At 33.1% G+C, this 17,119-nt stretch overlaps 2 protein-coding genes and 1 long non-coding RNA gene across 3 annotated transcripts in view; 1 reads left to right on the top strand and 2 right to left on the bottom strand.

Moving 5' to 3' along the window:
• LOC108751841 overlaps positions 1-2,468 on the bottom strand; it is a 23,022-nt gene extending 20,554 nt beyond the window's left edge. Inside the window, exon 1 of the mRNA XM_018492286.1 lies at positions 1,782-2,468. Coding sequence (XP_018347788.1) covers positions 1,782-1,869 — 88 coding nt within the window. The 5' untranslated portion in view covers positions 1,870-2,468. The remainder of the gene's footprint in view (positions 1-1,781) is intronic.
• Positions 1-9,523, top strand: part of LOC108751843 — a 9,706-nt gene extending 183 nt beyond the window's left edge. Inside the window, exons 2-3 of the long non-coding RNA XR_001939517.1 lie at positions 7,105-7,115; positions 9,442-9,523. This is a non-coding gene — a long non-coding RNA (uncharacterized LOC108751843). The remainder of the gene's footprint in view (positions 1-7,104; positions 7,116-9,441) is intronic.
• Positions 3,309-17,119, bottom strand: part of LOC108751842 (serine/threonine-protein kinase ULK3) — a 23,721-nt gene continuing 9,910 nt past the window's right edge. Inside the window, exons 4-8 of the mRNA XM_018492289.1 lie at positions 6,298-6,524; positions 5,318-5,579; positions 5,019-5,213; positions 4,287-4,471; positions 3,309-3,472 (exon numbers count right to left, since the gene is read on the bottom strand). Of these exons, the coding sequence (XP_018347791.1) occupies positions 3,368-3,472; positions 4,287-4,471; positions 5,019-5,213; positions 5,318-5,579; positions 6,298-6,524 (974 nt within the window). The 3' untranslated portion in view covers positions 3,309-3,367. The remainder of the gene's footprint in view (positions 3,473-4,286; positions 4,472-5,018; positions 5,214-5,317; positions 5,580-6,297; positions 6,525-17,119) is intronic.

Raw genomic sequence — 17,119 nt, 5'->3', positions numbered from 1 at the left:
TTTTTTTTTTTTTTTTTTTTTAAATGTAAGAATTAGAAAAAGGTAAACAGCAAGTTGAACGAAATTAATCTTATGGCCATTTTACAATAAGCCATTAGTTATAAATCAGAAGTTAGAAGTTGAAAATTGATGACTGTGATTGGTCAATTTCCAGCTTCTAACTTCTGATTTAATGACTAATGGCTTATTGTAGAATGCGTGTTGCATTGAAGAAACCAGACCAAAGTCTCGAAATACAATAGGTATAATAAGCCTTAGGTTTAAGATAAGAAATCAATTAATATTAGTCGATTATTCTCTCGATTTTCATTCAATTATAATTGGCCAATATTTTAGAACTTAAAGTTCACTATACTTGTTATGTTTCAGGACTAATACTTAAATTTGTATAATGGATCGTCTACAATGGAAGTAAAATTGTGTAGTAATCCGTAAGAAATCGACCAATCACACTCGAATATGAGAATAGCCATAATTGGTCAATTGTAACTTTTTATGGTTTATTACACAATATTACTCTCATTATAGACCATAAAAGAGAAAAGACTTAGGTCCGTATTGACAAGTCTATTTTATATGACTATAATGTACACTTTTGAACTTAAAGTAGGGATGCGTTTACGCATAAAGCGCATGATAGTATCATTTTATCCTTTTTTTTTATTATTTGATGAACAACAAGGACAAATGATGCATCATGCGCTTCTCATGTACATATGGTGCGAAACTCGGAACGCATCATATGTATACGTTCGATATTTGGCGAAAGCGAGAAAGTTGCAATCTGATGCGGGAATAAAAAATAGATCCGATGTGTCCTACAAAAGCAGTAATCAAATTTTAATGCATCAAATAACAGTTCGACATGTACTTTTTATAAAAGCCCTCCTTTTCGTAATTTTTCTATAATCTTACTAAAAAATATATATACATGCGCGTACGACCAAGAAGGTCTGTTTTCTGTGGCTAAACTAGTGTACACTTTTGGAACTTAAAGCGAGATAGATATATGTTTGATTAAAGCGAGAAAGAGTTCTAGAACAGTATAGTGCAGGAATAGAAAACAGACCACATGTGTTTGTGCGTGCTTATGCCGGTACGTTCGTGTGCGTTTCTCGGCGCATGCCGAAATAACACATCGCGAGTGAATGCATTAGAAACTGCAAAATTTTGGTAAGAGATTTGACGCACGAATCAAAAGATGTTTACATTTATAAAGACTAGTGGCATACGATGTATGTTTTCTTGCTTGAATACTCTGCATTTTAGTAAACTGAAATTATTACTGTGCAATTACCAGAAATTAACGTTGCGTGATGCAATTCTAATAATTTACCAGAACGCAAGCAATCAAGCAAGAAAACGTGTGTCACTGGCTTAAGTAGACTGTCATTGACACCAACATTCTTACGACACAGACGCTCATGGTTTCACCGGTACTACCACATTTCGCCGGTAACACGTGAAAAGCGCGTCTCGCAGAAAACGTGCTCGCGACTCTGGATACCAACGTTAACGGGAGTGCGTAGAAGGGGATCGCAACTGTATGCGGAACGAAGAACGGTGAGAGATCGCATCGTGCACGTGAAGAGTGACCGAGAAAAGGGGAGAAGGAGATAAAGATACGCGCGCGATCTTTCGCCATTACCGCCGCCATTATGGTCACCATCGTTGGTGGTACCACTGTCGCTACTAAACTTACTAAAGTTTAAGTTCCTCAAACTTGTAGAATTCAACAATCGTTGTCGCTACCATCGCTATCTACCTAACCTCAAACTTACCTTTGTTGATGAATACCTCGATGATCTGTACGTCCTCGTCGGTGCTCTTGTCGCCCATCTTCTCATTAAACTGGACATCCATGCACATAATTCCACGTCGTCGTGTGGAATCTGATTCGTGATGTAACCACTATGCGCACCCGGGACATTTACATGAAATTGGGTGCTTGCGAGTCGAAGAGCGCGGGCACGGGCGCGCGCGAAAATTCGTACGTGAATGACAAAGGAAGAACCGGAAGAATAAGTCGCCGCCGTCGTATTCAGCACGTGCGAAGGGTATCCCCTAAAGACGCGTTCGTGAGTTTCGCTACTTCGAAGTAAGTAAGCGTGTAAAACTAGGAGAAAAAGAGAAAGAGAGACAACCTAAGAACACGTCTCAATGTGTCTGAAACTGAACGCGTCTCAATACATTTACTCACGTTTCATACACACACATATATATATATATATATGTATATGTATATATATATATATATATCACACCCCGCCGGAACACACCGCCGATGTCGCTGTGATGCGCACTACCGCGTCTCGACTCGTTTCGCCGGTGCGCGATATGACATAGTGACAGGCATACATACACGAAGCAACACGTTCTGCGATCGCGACTCTCTCCCGTTCCGCGTTTTCTACTGTTTTGCTAAGAAGCCAACTGGACGTTCAGATCAGATTTGAATGTGGCACACGTTGCCAGTTCTTTCTCATACTCTCCCCTCGTCTCTCCCGCGCACCTCCCCCTTTTCCCCTCTCTTTTGCTCCCTCTTCCGCCCCTCAGTCCCCCCTCTTTTCTGTCTTATGTACTTAATACGACTGCGACGTTGCCGCACATCCGGTCTTGCATTTTGGCTTGGTGGGGGATCGAGAATTTCGAAGGAGTGGGAGAAAGTACATAGGTGCCGACAGTCACGTGGTGGGGTTCCGCATTGTAAACAACGAATAACGCAGCGGGGGCAAACGATGGAAGGGGATGTACATATATATATATATATATATATACACAAAAAGGAGGGGGAAGTTTTCAGCTCAGAAATGGAATTTTCCATGAAATGTTGGGGCGCTTCGCGACCGTTATTTGATCACGTGATCATACCGGAAATCGTAAAGCGATGCATGCGCCCTCATCTTCTAGAAAGTTCTTCCAGCTGTATATTGTTGAAAACATTGATTTTTTAATTGATCCTTAAAGTAAATATTTACAATTGATTAATATTTGAAAAATATAGGTTTAGATACACCCATATTATAGAATTGTAGCCATTTGCAGCAACCATTTTTGTGGTTTTTTGGGAATAAGGCCCTCAAATGTTGCAACGTCGCTGCAGTACTAAAGTGTTTCGACCATGTTACCCGGATTGACCTTTGTGTCGTGTAGACAGACATAATAATTAATATTCGTATATTACAGCAAATATTAAATTAATAATTAAAATTAATAATAAGTAAATATAAAATTATTTATTACATTAATTAATTAATTAATTAATGCATGGTACAAAATGACAAATGGCAAAGTTTGTACAATGGTGCGGAGAATATTGACAGCTAAAATAATAATTATTCTACAATATCACTTATATAAACATCTGTTATTGTAATACACATTGTTCGTCGGATGTTCGTTGTAAGGAATCTATATCCTTGATAGCCAACAACCCTTTGGTACTTTCGGCTTCCTTCATCCAAATTTGTATCTATCAATCAAAAATATTAAAAACTGTATACAAATATATACATATATATATATATATTGATTTAAAGAATCAACAAAACAATAAAAATAACAATGACATCTTTTAAATACTTTTTATAAATTTCAATAAATATTATTATTATATTTTAGTTTAATTTATAAATGATAAAATAATAGCATATTATAACAACAGTTCAACCCTCCGATAGATGGACTTTAGATGTAAGCGTCTCTTGAATAGCCGCCTCGTGTAACATGTACGAACACCAACCGCGTGTTCAAATGTTCGTGCGTATTCTCAGGGTAAATTGTTGTTCATGCTTCCATTTTAACAACACACAAATTCACTTTGTTTAATTAATCCACATTATCCTCTTGAATCTTTTTACTCTCGTGTCATTGTATGGAATATACAATATTTCGTATTATACAATACTTTTTGTATTATACTTTTTTTTGTTCAAGCTTGCAATTTGAATAGTAAAGGAACACAACAAGATATCCTTGAAGGGACAGCGGCATAAAATCATTAAGACTATTTTAAATGATACAATATAACAAATTTACTTTCCAATAGAATCGATGCATACAATTATCCAAAAGATTTAAAAAGAATTACGATTATTTATTAGTACATCTGTCAAATTATTTTATAAATTTTTTAGGATATATATATATATATATTAATAACATATTTTTAAAATGTTCGGGTGTTTAATATGAAAATAAATTAAAAAGTATTAATAAATAACACCTGAAGACTTTAAAAATATGTTTACTTCAATAGAGTGTAATATTCTGATTCATCTAATCACCTGCTTATGTAGCAAATCTCTTCTTCGGCCTGCCGGTTCTTTACCCAACAGAGGTACAAGTACACTTAGACAGGACTGAAATTTTTCTAAAGCCAGAGCATAGTTACCCTCAGCGAGATATTGCTCAGCAACTTCTCCTATTTCAAGTGCATCCATCATATTTGTAGTACTTTTACTGAGAACTCCTATTGATAAGCAAGTTACATCACAGTTACTTTTTATAATCTAATAATTTAAAATTTTGCGCTATTTTAAACGATAATATTTTAATTTAAAGCGTAGATAATGAAAAATAATAGGGATGCATCGGAAAGTATCCGGAAAGTATCCAGTATTATCCAGCACTTTTTAACTATCCAAAGATATCCGAAAAATGATTTCCGACTATCGAAGAGTCGGATATCATTCGTATCCGAAAATATATCCGGTTGAAAATTGATACCATGAAAAAAATTGTTGATTTTTTTCATACAAATGTTCTAGAAATAAATGCATATTCATAATACTACAATATCTTATACATTGTTGCAAAATTACAATCTTTTCCTTTCTAGGCTTTTTTTTTAGAAGACACTATCTTTGAATCCGGTCGGATATCCGTTGTTACATTCTGTTCAGATATCCGATATCCGGTATCCGGTATGTTTATGATCCGATGCACCTCTAAAAAATAGCATTCAGATAACATTTTTTGAGATAAACATTTTGTTATGGATCCAATACAATACAAACGTAATTCGTTATAGAATGTTGAGCTTTTTTCTAAGGATGGTATCCTTTGTAGGGACGAAACATTCCCTTTATTTTCAGGCACCAGGTGCTTCCCGGTGTTTTCATCTATAAATGCTACTTTAAGTGTTTCTGCTCTTCTTATGTAATCGTTGACGCGATGTCGTAATACCTCCTTTCGTTTTATATCACTTTCGTCTAATTGAATAGATGTATGATTATATAATAAAATATTTATAAAAATTTCAAGAAATCTAAATCGAAATGTATTCGAACGTTAACGGTATACGAAACAATCTTACCTGTCAATATCGGAATGAAATATCTAAGCGCTTCGCAGTAAAGATAAAATGCCTCTTTTGCATTTTTCTCGGTATCCATTTCAACGGCTTTGTGTACCAATGCGGCTGCCTTCTCATAATTTTCTTTCGTAGGTGCGTGTTCCAAGTCTAGAAAATCGTGTGCGAAAAATTCATCGTACGTTATCCGATCGGCGGGATTATGCTTCAACAGAGCCATAAGCAAATCCTTACACGTCGTCGACACATGAGCCGCCTTCGGCATCTACGGTGAATAACACTAATTCTGATAAGTGATTTACGATCACGTTTGAACTCTAACGCGAATTAATGCACATTTTTTATACGCCATCGTATTGATGATCTTTGCACTGAATTATTTATCTCGCGATATGGTCATAATGTCTTTACTGAACTCGAAAAAAAATTACAAAATTTAATACAATTCGTGCATTTAATATAAAGAATTGCTAATGTTATATCGAAATGTTTAAAGCTAAACCGAACGTATAAATAAAATAAATATAGAGAACGTATAAATAAAATAAATCTCAACCCGATAAGAGTTATCTAGTTTTTTATTGTAAAAACAAACGTCTGGGATGATTTTTACATCCCAATTAAAATTTACTATTATTAACTAGATATTGTATATTATTGATTGTTCTATAATTTATTAATATTTCGAATCATTATAGATTTATTTAATATTTTCTAAAAAAATAAGAATAAATGAAAAAATAAATATGGAAGAAGAAATTGTCAATTGTTCGATATTGTAAAAATTGTGTTTCATTTTCTTTCCGCTGGGATGTAAAAACGTCATCTTGTGCTGAGTTCAAATTCCTGAGTGTCACTCAGATATTATCCCACCCATGTTTACGTACGTTAGACAAGGATGACATGATACCCGGAGAGCACTCAGGTGAGAAAATACCCCTACTATGATTCAGAATAATCCCCGGTTAACAATGGAATCACACCTCTATTGGTCGACTGTCCTTAATTTTTTCTGCTAGTTCTTGAAAGCTACTGCTGGAATAGGGAGCTTTCCCGAAAAGGCATTCGTACATGATCACTCCGACGCTCCACAGGTCGACACGAGCGTCATACTTGTGTTTCAATAGCATTTCCGGTGCCATGTAGAGAGGTGAACCTCGTATCGTGAATTTGTGTTCAGAGTTCGAGAGGTACTGTGCGAAACCGAAATCTGAAACGACGCGAAATAAATAGTGATTTGCTATCGAGAGTACATGGAAAGAACGATTTTGCTAAAGTATCTACAAAATTAGTTAAATATACAAATCTGATCTAAAAATTATTTCGTTAGACTATCAAAATTATGAACGTGCCCGTCACAGAGAATGAGGGAGGTTCCAAGTTCGAATTCCTACAATGATATTTTTTCCGTAAAAAATTCTTTACATTATTTTTAAAATCATTATCATCAATAATATTAAATTACCAGTTTTTAATTGTGAATTTAATTTGTGATATTACGTGTTCCAACTTCAGTTTAAGATTGTATTTCAAGCAGGGGCCTGGACCGAAAGGTTTTTTCGGTTTCGATTCCGGTTTAATAAAATATCAAATAAATGTTCCGATTTCAATTTCGGTTTTTTTTTATCAGTAAAGAAAACTGAAACCGTAAAAATTATAGTTTTTTAACGATTTTTTTGCATTTAAAAATCGTTATAATTATAAAGTAAACACTTAAGTTTGTTCTCGTAAAGTTTCGTTTAAATTGCCCGTACAGTTTACAAGAAATTTACATTCTTCAATGAAAAAAGCTAGAATATATGTCAAATGGACGATGTGTGTACATTAAATGAGTATCTTACAACTTTTATTTTGTCATTTTGAAAATATTTAGTAAAATAAAACAATAATAATGTATAATGACATAAAATATTGTTAGTAATCTATTATTTTAATTGTTTTACATATTATTATGAATAAACTGTCTATTGATTAGGAAATAGCGCGAGAACTTTCTTAAAGCCGAGTTGGACGCTGTTTTACAGGGATTCTGCCCCATCATTTGTTACTGTGAAAAGATAGGCAGTTGAATTTAAATTTGGTCGTATCAGCTGATAATGGGCATTCAGACTAACAATTGTGACCACCGAAAAACATCGAAAAAGTTCAAATGGTACTGGATTACCGCCAAATCAAGATTCGAGAGATAGCAGAGGCTGTAAGCATGTCGGAAAAACGTATTATGAATTCTTCAGTCAATATATGACTGAAGAATTAGACATGCGTAAGCTAGCCATGCGTTAGATACCGCGCTTGCTCACCAAACCGCGCTCACTCACCGCGCTTGTAAACCAAAAAAGCATTCGAATGAACATTTTCAAGACTCTCTTTGATCGAAATAAATCAGATTTTTCGCATCGATTAATAACTATTGATGAAACTTGGATCCACTACTTCACTCCTGAAACGAAGGAACAGTCAAAACAATGAATTGCGAAGGATGAACCTGTTCCGATAAAGGCGAAGGCGATTTCATCGGTCGAAAAAGTAATGGCGACTGTTTTAGGATAACTTTTTTAGGATAATCATGGAATTGTGTTCATCGATTATTTTAAAAAGGGTAAAACAATAACGGAGGTGCACTACGCAACCGACGTGAATCTGAAGCCCAACTTTATCAAAAATAAAAATTAACACCGTAGCGCGTTTGTATTATACTTTGTACCTGTTTGTACCGATCATTATTTCGTTTGTACTTCAAACAGTTAAACAAAAAATAAAAAATGGCCAGCGCACAACTTTAAAATTTTTGCGCAATCGTCATATTGGGGAATTACCTATTTTAAAAGATATTGAGATGCGACCAACGCGGCATTCGAAAAAGAGTCATTTGTACTCGTTTGTACCTTTTTTACTTTCGTTTATACATCAAAAAGTTCGGAGATACAGTGATTTCAAAATTTCGGAAAGACACCAAGAGGGAAAGTTGGCCATTTTAAAAGATATCGAAATGTGACCAACGGCATTCGAAAGAGAATCGTTTGTATTCATTTGTACCTCTTTTACTTTCGTTTGCATCTCAAAGGGTTCGGAGAGGGCCGACTTTCCCTCCTGGCGCATTTTCGAAATTTTGAAATCGCTGTATCTCCAAACTCTTTGAGTTACAAACAAAACTAAGAGAGGTACAAACGGGTACAAACGATTCTCTTTCAAATGCCGTTGGTCTCATTTTGATATCTTAAAAATTAACTAAATTCGCTATATAGAGGTGCGCAAAAATTGAAAAGCACTATATCTCCGAACCCTTTGAGGTACAAACAAAAATAAAAAAGGTACAAACGGGTACAAACAATTCTTTTTCGAATGTCGTTGATCGCATCTCGATATCTTTTAAAATGTGTAATTTTCCAAATGGCGATTGCGCAAAAATTGAAAAGCGCTGTATTTTTAACCCTTTGAGGTACAAACAAAAACAAAAGAGGTACAAACGGGTACAAACGATTCTCTTTCGAATGGTATAAATAAAATTAAAAAATCTTAAAGTTGCACGCTGGCCATTTTTTATTTTTCACTTTTTGTTTAACTGTTTAAGTACAAACGAAATAATAATCGATACAAATAGGTACAAATAAAGTACAAATGCGTTACGGTGTTAATTTTTATTTTTGATAAAGTTGGGCGTTAGGTTCACATCGGTCACTACTCATCATTAATTGACAAACTGAAGGTAGAAATTGCGAAAAAAATGATGGCATTTGAAGAAGAAGGAAGTGCTGTTCCATCAAGATAACGCACCATCTCACACTTCGCGGTTACCATGGCAAAAATTTACGAATTGCCGTTCGAATTGATTGATCACTCATCAGATCTGACGCCCAGCGACATTTTCTATTTCCTAGGCTCAAAATTTGACTCAGAGAACAGAGATTTTCATCGAAGGAGCAAGTCATCGCATCCGTAGAAGCCTATTTTGCGAAGCAAGATGCCAACTATTATTTGAATGGATTAAAGGAATGACAACATCAAAGAGAAAAGTGTATCAACTTAAAAGAAGGCTTTATTGAAAAATAAAACTGAATTTAACCGAAAAAATATTTGTTTCTATGTTAAGCTCAAAACTTTTTTAACGATCCCCGTAACTATACAAGGTGTTTCAGAATTTGCGGACACGGATTGCACAGCATGATTGTATGCCAAAAGAAGCAACTTTTTCGTCTGCCAAAATTGTGTTCAAACAGTATTTTTTAAATGAGAGCAATTTAAGGAAACATCCTATAAAAAGTAGGACTATTTTGATATTTATACAATACAACATTGCAATATTACTGTAATACTGCTGAAATAAATCTAATAAATCTGTCACAGTTTACATTCATTAACATTCAGTATTCATGGATCATCGAAATAGCAATTTCCGTATGATCACAGAGGTCAAACAACACTAGATGAGGAACAGCTTAGGATGAGTGATCGCTTGGTAGTGAAATCATGAAATTAATTCTTAAATTCACAGGGAAAATATTTTTTTATCTTAATTTTATTGTATACTGGAAGATGATGCTAATAAATAATACTTATTTTAGCAATAAAACTGGATTAATTAATTTTATAGCTTTCATTTTTCTCATCGGTATATATAATTATATATAATTATATATAATCCAATATGGACATATTTTATATATAATCATTTATATATAATGATATATAATTATATACGAAAAATTTTTTCCTGGGAGTCTGGCTCAATTTACGTAATATATGTCTGAACATATTACATAAATCAATATGACGACTTTATCCTTGATGTGTATTGGTCTAGATAGTTTTATACTAATTACGCTATTTGCATTTTGCTTATGCATTTTTTGAGATATTATATGTTGCTTTGATAGTCTAAGGGCCATGACATACAAAAAACTTAAACAGTAAATACTAAAATGTAAGCAGTAAGGTCAACGTGTTGGATTTGCTATTGCTCACATTACAATCATTTTACGGTCTTTACTGCGATTGACTAATTCGCTTACTGTTTACGTTTTATTTAATGAGCTCTATAGATTTGTTCGCGTCGCTTGCTCCAATATGCTCCTATCATAGCACCTACTCACTCAAACGCGCTCGTTGGAGGGGCAGAAACCAAGCTGAAAATCGGCCAAAATGTACAACTAAATCCTAGCTCTAATGCGAAATTGATACTTTATACTGCTTACATTGTCAGGGATTCGTTGACTAGTTAATGCTGTTTTACTATCATTAGTAGAAAAGAGTCAGAATGATTAATATTGGTGTTTCCGACTCTTTTCTTGACGCTTGCCTTTCTTTTCTTCGTCGGGCCACAGTTTTCTATAGTTTAGTATAGGAAAAACTCGCTCCAGATATATATATATATATATTGTGGCGACTCGCCACTAGAGGTCCAACGGGACTCGCTCAGATTCGCGTGAGCACCGCAGCCACGCAAATTCCCTTTAAATAGAACATCGATCTAAATTCATTCCAGGCATCTAAGGCAGGTCCCACACTATATCGCCTTACTGATAAGTTTAGTAGTGTGGGACGAAACGCCGCGGCTGACCAAAAAGCTTCGAGTCAGGCCTCCTTAGTGGACATGAACATCATTTTCGTACAGATATCTACAATATATATATATATATATACAGCAGGTGTCTGATATCACCCGTCAAAAAGTTCTTAATAAAAAAATATTTGATTAGTGTTTTGGAAAGCTCTCGAGATAAGCTACAAAAATATGCAATGAAAAATAGGGTGTACCATTCAGAAAAATCAACGTGACCTTTATATGACTTTCAAACGACTATTCAAGATCAAACCAATGACACCATCTTATGTACATCTCGAAACCATATATCTTTTGTTTGAAACATTTTTTTCTAAAATACTTTGTTTCCGTGATAAAAGGGGTACGGGTGATCTCAGACACCCGGTATATATATGTTATAGAGCTTATTGGTTTTATTGCTTAAGTTTTTTTATGTGTCACGGCGCTTAGGGTTGTAGCAGAAAAGCTGACTTATAATCTTAAGACAATGACTTATGTCTTAAAGGCACTTCGTATTTATACACTTTAAGACATAAGTCATAAGATAGTTCTTGTGTATTATGAAAGTTAAGTTAGTAAGACTTGAATCATAAGACACTATCTTAAGATTATAAATCAGCTTTCTGCTCTTATCCAGAAGCCTTGTGTCAACGGTGCTAAAAATCGATTCGAGATTTCAGACGGAGAACAAATAATTGACCAATCGCATTATGATCATGTGTATACAGAAATACAAATAACAGAAAAAACTAGAAATTTTGTATTAAAAAAACTCAGTAAAGAGCAATTTTTTCTTTAGTCCCTGATAGTTTTTTTTACTTAGATATACTTTTTTTAACATTTGATGATTTTTGTATCATTGTTTTAGAATTCAATTTTTGCATTTATCTAAAGAATTTTTGTGAAAAGACAACTATAAAAGTCAAAATGTAGTACAATGTCTAAAAGTGGTTATGGATATAGATCACTACCGTTTGTAATTCAAACGACATTTTTAAAATTCGACCGAAATTTTTACCGAAACTGAAAACGAACATTCATTACGTGTCAGTTTCGACTGAAACCATATAGCTCTTCTTTATAAATATTAATTCTAATATGTATAATTATTATTTTAATAATTCAATTATGATGTTTATGAAGAACAAGTACTTATATTCTTTTGGCAAAATTGGCACACAATCGAAATTTCGGGTTTTGATTTCGGTCGAAATTTAATTATTGTTTCAATAAATTATGATATTTATAAAGAAAAAGTATATGTTACGTAGACTGGAAAAGTTTCTGTAATCTAGTACTTCCAGTGGCGCCAACGTTCTGCTACTATCATATCCGTAAAATTAGACGTTTTTAACCTATAATTCAATTGACAGTTTGTACCCAAGTCAACTAGTTTTATTTGTATAGTATTTTAAAAGAAGTTATTTTGTAAGAAAATGGAAATTTCGCGTGAAAATTTTCGGGCAATGATTTTTTACGATTACAAATGTAATCTAACTCCGAAACAATGCATCGATCGACTTCATTTGGCTTTTGGGGATGAAGCACCACCCAATAGGACTGTTTATAATTGGTTTGCCGAATTCCAGCGTGGACGTATCTTTCTTAATGATGAATTCCGTTAAGGTCGTCCATCCATGTCTGTAGTTGCCACTAATGTTGATGCTGTGCGTGAAATGATTGAGCGAGACCGGCATATAACATACCGCGAGATTCAGGCATCCTTAGGCATTGACATGAAAGCAATACGATTTTGCATGATTACTTGAGCGTACGGAAACTTTGCAGTCGTTGGATCCCACACAATTTGACCGAAGCTCAAAAACAGGCTCGTGTTAAATGGAGCAAAGAAATGCTCAAGAAATTCAATCGAAGTCGGTCAAATTTGGTCTACAACATCATTACTGGGGACAAAACATGGATCTATTCGTATGAGATTGAAAGTAAACAACAATTCACTGTTTGGGTATTTCAAAATAAACGGAAACCAACAAAAGTTGTTCGTTCACGCAGTGCTGCCAAGCAAATGATTGCTTGTTTCTTCGGTTATACCGGACATGTGACAACCGTAGCTTTAAAGGATCGAAGGACTGTAAATACTGATTGCTATGCAACAATTTGTTTGCTAGAAGTCATAAATGAATTGCGTAGAACAAACCGAAATCGTCGCATCATCCTTCATCATGACAACGCCAGCTGTCACACAGCACGTCAAACCGTTGATTTTTTATCCAGTAATAATCCCGAATTGATGACTCATTGTCCGTATTCACCTGATTTATCACCTAATGACTTCTTTTTGTTTCCAAACATTAAAAATAAGATGCGTGGTGAGCGATTTGAGTCGCCTGAAGCAGCTGTTGAAACATTTCATACACTGATTTTTGTTACAGCCTTAGAGTGAAAAAAATGCTTCGAAAATTGGTTCGAGCGTATGCAAAAATGTATCGATCTTAAAAGCGAATACTTCGAAAAACAATAAAGCCATTTACCGAATTTTACATGTTTTTTTTCATATTGTTTGCAGAAACTTTTCCTGCCTACGTATATGGGCATACGTATATGGCCTTTATAGGATATCTTTTTTTAAATTTTAGTTTCAGTTCATGGATTTCAATTGAAATTGATATGTAGCCATGTATTTCGATTCAGTTTCGACAAAAGTTTCGATCTAGACATGTTTTTATATTGTATTGTACTTTTATATTGTGATTTTGATGACTGATTTTAAAAGTTAAATAAGTTTTGCATACTGTTGTTAAAACACAAATAATACTTTATTAAAATAATCGACGCTGTTTTTGTACATTTGTTATAATTGTATACATATTCTAATATATAAATTAATGAAACAACATTCATCGGACTATTTCCAACTATTCATGAATCGATATTAATATTATGTTGAAATCTTGCTTTAAAAATTAAAATTTTAAATTCGTACAATTATAATCAATATACACGACAAAACAGTATCAAAACAGTATATTATGCTAATAATTATCTGTATTAACAACAGTATGGGCTATTGCTTATTTAGCTTTTAAAATAAAATATAAAATATAAAATACATGTCGTCCAAATACAATAATTATAAGCGATAATATATTTAGAGTTCGTTGTCGATAAACAATATTAACTCATTAGACATCTCAACAACGCAATGTTTTCGTCTTAATTTGAAATTATAGAGACAATAAAATATTAAATAATGTCGAAATGACATAGATCAAACATTTTATCAATGAATATCAAGAAAAATACATTTTATATATTTAACATAAATTTATTTACAGATTTCCAGCATATTAACCCTTAACTACAATACATGAGTGGGATCATTTGGACTCGGGTGAAAATTTTAGTCGGTCGCTGTTGTTGTACGGTTAATATTGCAGAGTTGAAGCGAGGGGGTAAAAAAACTTGGAACCTTTATCTGTCGAGCGTGATGATGCAATTATTTCGTTGTTATTTTGATGCTAATTGTGGCGCAATAAAAGTTTGACTTGGACCCATCCAATGTAAATTCGATAGATTTTTGCCGAAAATTAAAATTTGTTTTTAGTAAGTGCCTGTTTATTAATACTGTATTCAAGCATATGTGTTGTTTTTTTATAATTAAAACATATGTTCTTGTCAAAAAAAGCATTCTTGTGAGAGAGGCGTCTTGATGAATCGATCGTTCTATTTTTTCAGAGTTATAAAATCATAAGTAAATAATGTCGAAATTATTATATATTTAATATAAAATATTTTTATTGCATTTTTAAAGAAGAAAATAGCCGACGTACCTCCAATATCATTCAGAGCATGTATAAAAATATCCCCATTTCACACGTGCGAATATTCGAATAAAAATGCTTTTTGGAATGAATCAATATAACATATTTTTTTTCTTAAAGTTCATATTTCCTCTTTACAAAACATTATTTATTTTTATCTGTATTTTTTTTATCATAAACATATAAGTTTTTGGAAAAAAAATGATTATTGCACTTTTTTCACAAATTGTTTTTTAATATTTTTTGACATAACTTTTTTAATTATTATCAAAACCTTTTTGTTTTTAATATTTCGATTTTATACATTCTGACATTTCAATAGAAAAAAAAATATTTCTCATTGAGATTTGTGATAATTACAGAACCAGTGAAAAACGTGGATGACTTGAATCTAGACATGTAAATTAAGACCTTAAAACGTGAAACGTCGTTAACAGAAGGTTAAAATCTCTTTAATGCCTATTGAGCATTAAAATTTAATTGTGATATTACTGTAGTAGTTTGGCTGCATTTCTAAGTCTGAAAAAATTAATTGGCGCGCAGTTCAAATATAGTAGGTATATTTTGTATGTATACATACAAAATGACCAACCGGAGAAGCTAGCATATACATACCGTTTATGAAAAATTAAATCGAAAAGTCCTGTACTATTTTGCAATTTTCATAATTTTTTTTAGTTAAACAAATATATATAACGAGGCTCGAAAGAATCTATCAGTGAAAAATGTAAAAAAGCCCATCAGAGCCTACATCAGCTATTTGAATGCACAAAAATTCTTTAGTTTTCGTATGAATGTAACAAAACAAATAAAATATACATTCAACTCTTCAATTCGGGTCCTTATCAATATAAAATATAAATCGAAATTACATAATTAACGCAAATTCCAAGTTGATGATTCCTTACAATCAGTTCGTTCTTCTTTATCCAAATGCCAAATTAGCTATGTAATGAATAGCCCAATGATTATTAAAGTTATTACATTATACAATAATAATATAAAACTTACATAAAGTAAAACCGAAGTTATATGCATTGCGTCACTATTAAGAATTACATCGCTCATCAAATTGTCAGATTTGCTGTATAGTCATTCAAAAGAAATATGAAAATTAGAGAATTTTAAAATCATTTGTCTGAATTTTCTATTATATCCACTCATATGTAAGCATTTTCTCGCGGCTTCACGTAAAGGACTTGTGGTGTCGGCAGTCAGAGATACAATGAGAGTCCAAATAATAAAGTCAAGCAGTTATTGAAATAAAAATAAAACTAAGACCAAAAGAGAGTAATAACAATGTTTCATCACAAATCACAATTCAGTAAACAAATTCATGTATAGTAGGTCCAAAGAATACGTATAATATCATTCTGTAAATTCAATCTCTGTTTCTGTTGCTTTATATGAATCGCTTCCGAAATCAATCTTTTATTAAGAACTTTTTCTTCATCTAAAATCTTGACATTTTCCCAATCAAAATCATACTGATGACTGATTCTATGTTCTGTTATTACAGAGTGCTGTGTAGTGTTCCAATTTATGTGATTTTTATGTTCATTTATGCGTGTCTTCAAACATCTACTTGTTTGGCCCACATATGATGCTTCACAATTGGAATTTGTGTTAATAATGTAATTTCGATTTATATTTTATATTGATAAGGACCCGAATTAAAGGGTTGAAACGTATATTTTATTTGTTTTGTTACATTCATACGAAAAATAAAGCATATTTGTGCATTCAAATAGCTGATGTAAGCTCTGATGGGCTTTTTTACATTTTTTTTAGTTACCCATTAAGCAGAATGTCAAAAATTAACGCATAAGACAACTTTAAAATATCTTTAAGAATTCTTTAAGAAATATCTCTGAGATATTTTATAGATATTTTTTAAGATATATCTTAATGTTGTCTTATACATCTATTTTACCCGCTTATTCAGCAATGTTTCGAAATTAATATCTCGTTATCTGTTGCAAAATCAAGAAAGAATTTTTCGATTCAGGTTTTTCATAAATAGTACGGCTTCATATATGCCGACTTCTCCGGCTGGTCTAAATTACCTCATACATAGTACATTCACTACCAAAAAAATCGATACACTAAAAACTTGGAACAATTTTACCAAATTTCAAATAATTGTACCAGTATGAAATGCGGATTTGAGAAAACAGATGGCGCATCAATGCAGTGTGTGGTATAAAGATTTGACTGTTATGCCATTTTGAAGTGCCATCAACAAGTGTCAGACGCACACGAGTGATAAATTGAAAAAGTGTTTGCATAGTGTTGTGTTGCTGTGTTCGATATGTCGAAATTTATACCAAACAAAGAGCATTCGCGGACAGCATTAATTTTTTGTTTTCATTTGAAGAAAACTGCTGCTGAATCATACCGATTACTTCGAGAAGCTTATGGTGAACATGCTCCATCGCAAGATACGTGTGAACGATGGTTTCGGCGTTTTAAAAGTGGTGA

This window comes from Trachymyrmex septentrionalis, unplaced genomic scaffold (genome assembly GCF_001594115.1).
Source record: "Trachymyrmex septentrionalis isolate Tsep2-gDNA-1 unplaced genomic scaffold, Tsep1.0 scaffold52, whole genome shotgun sequence".
NCBI classification, from domain to species: domain Eukaryota; kingdom Metazoa; phylum Arthropoda; class Insecta; order Hymenoptera; family Formicidae; genus Trachymyrmex; species Trachymyrmex septentrionalis.
Note: the sequence above shows the minus strand (reverse complement) of the source record. Positions and strands in the feature narration are given on the sequence as shown.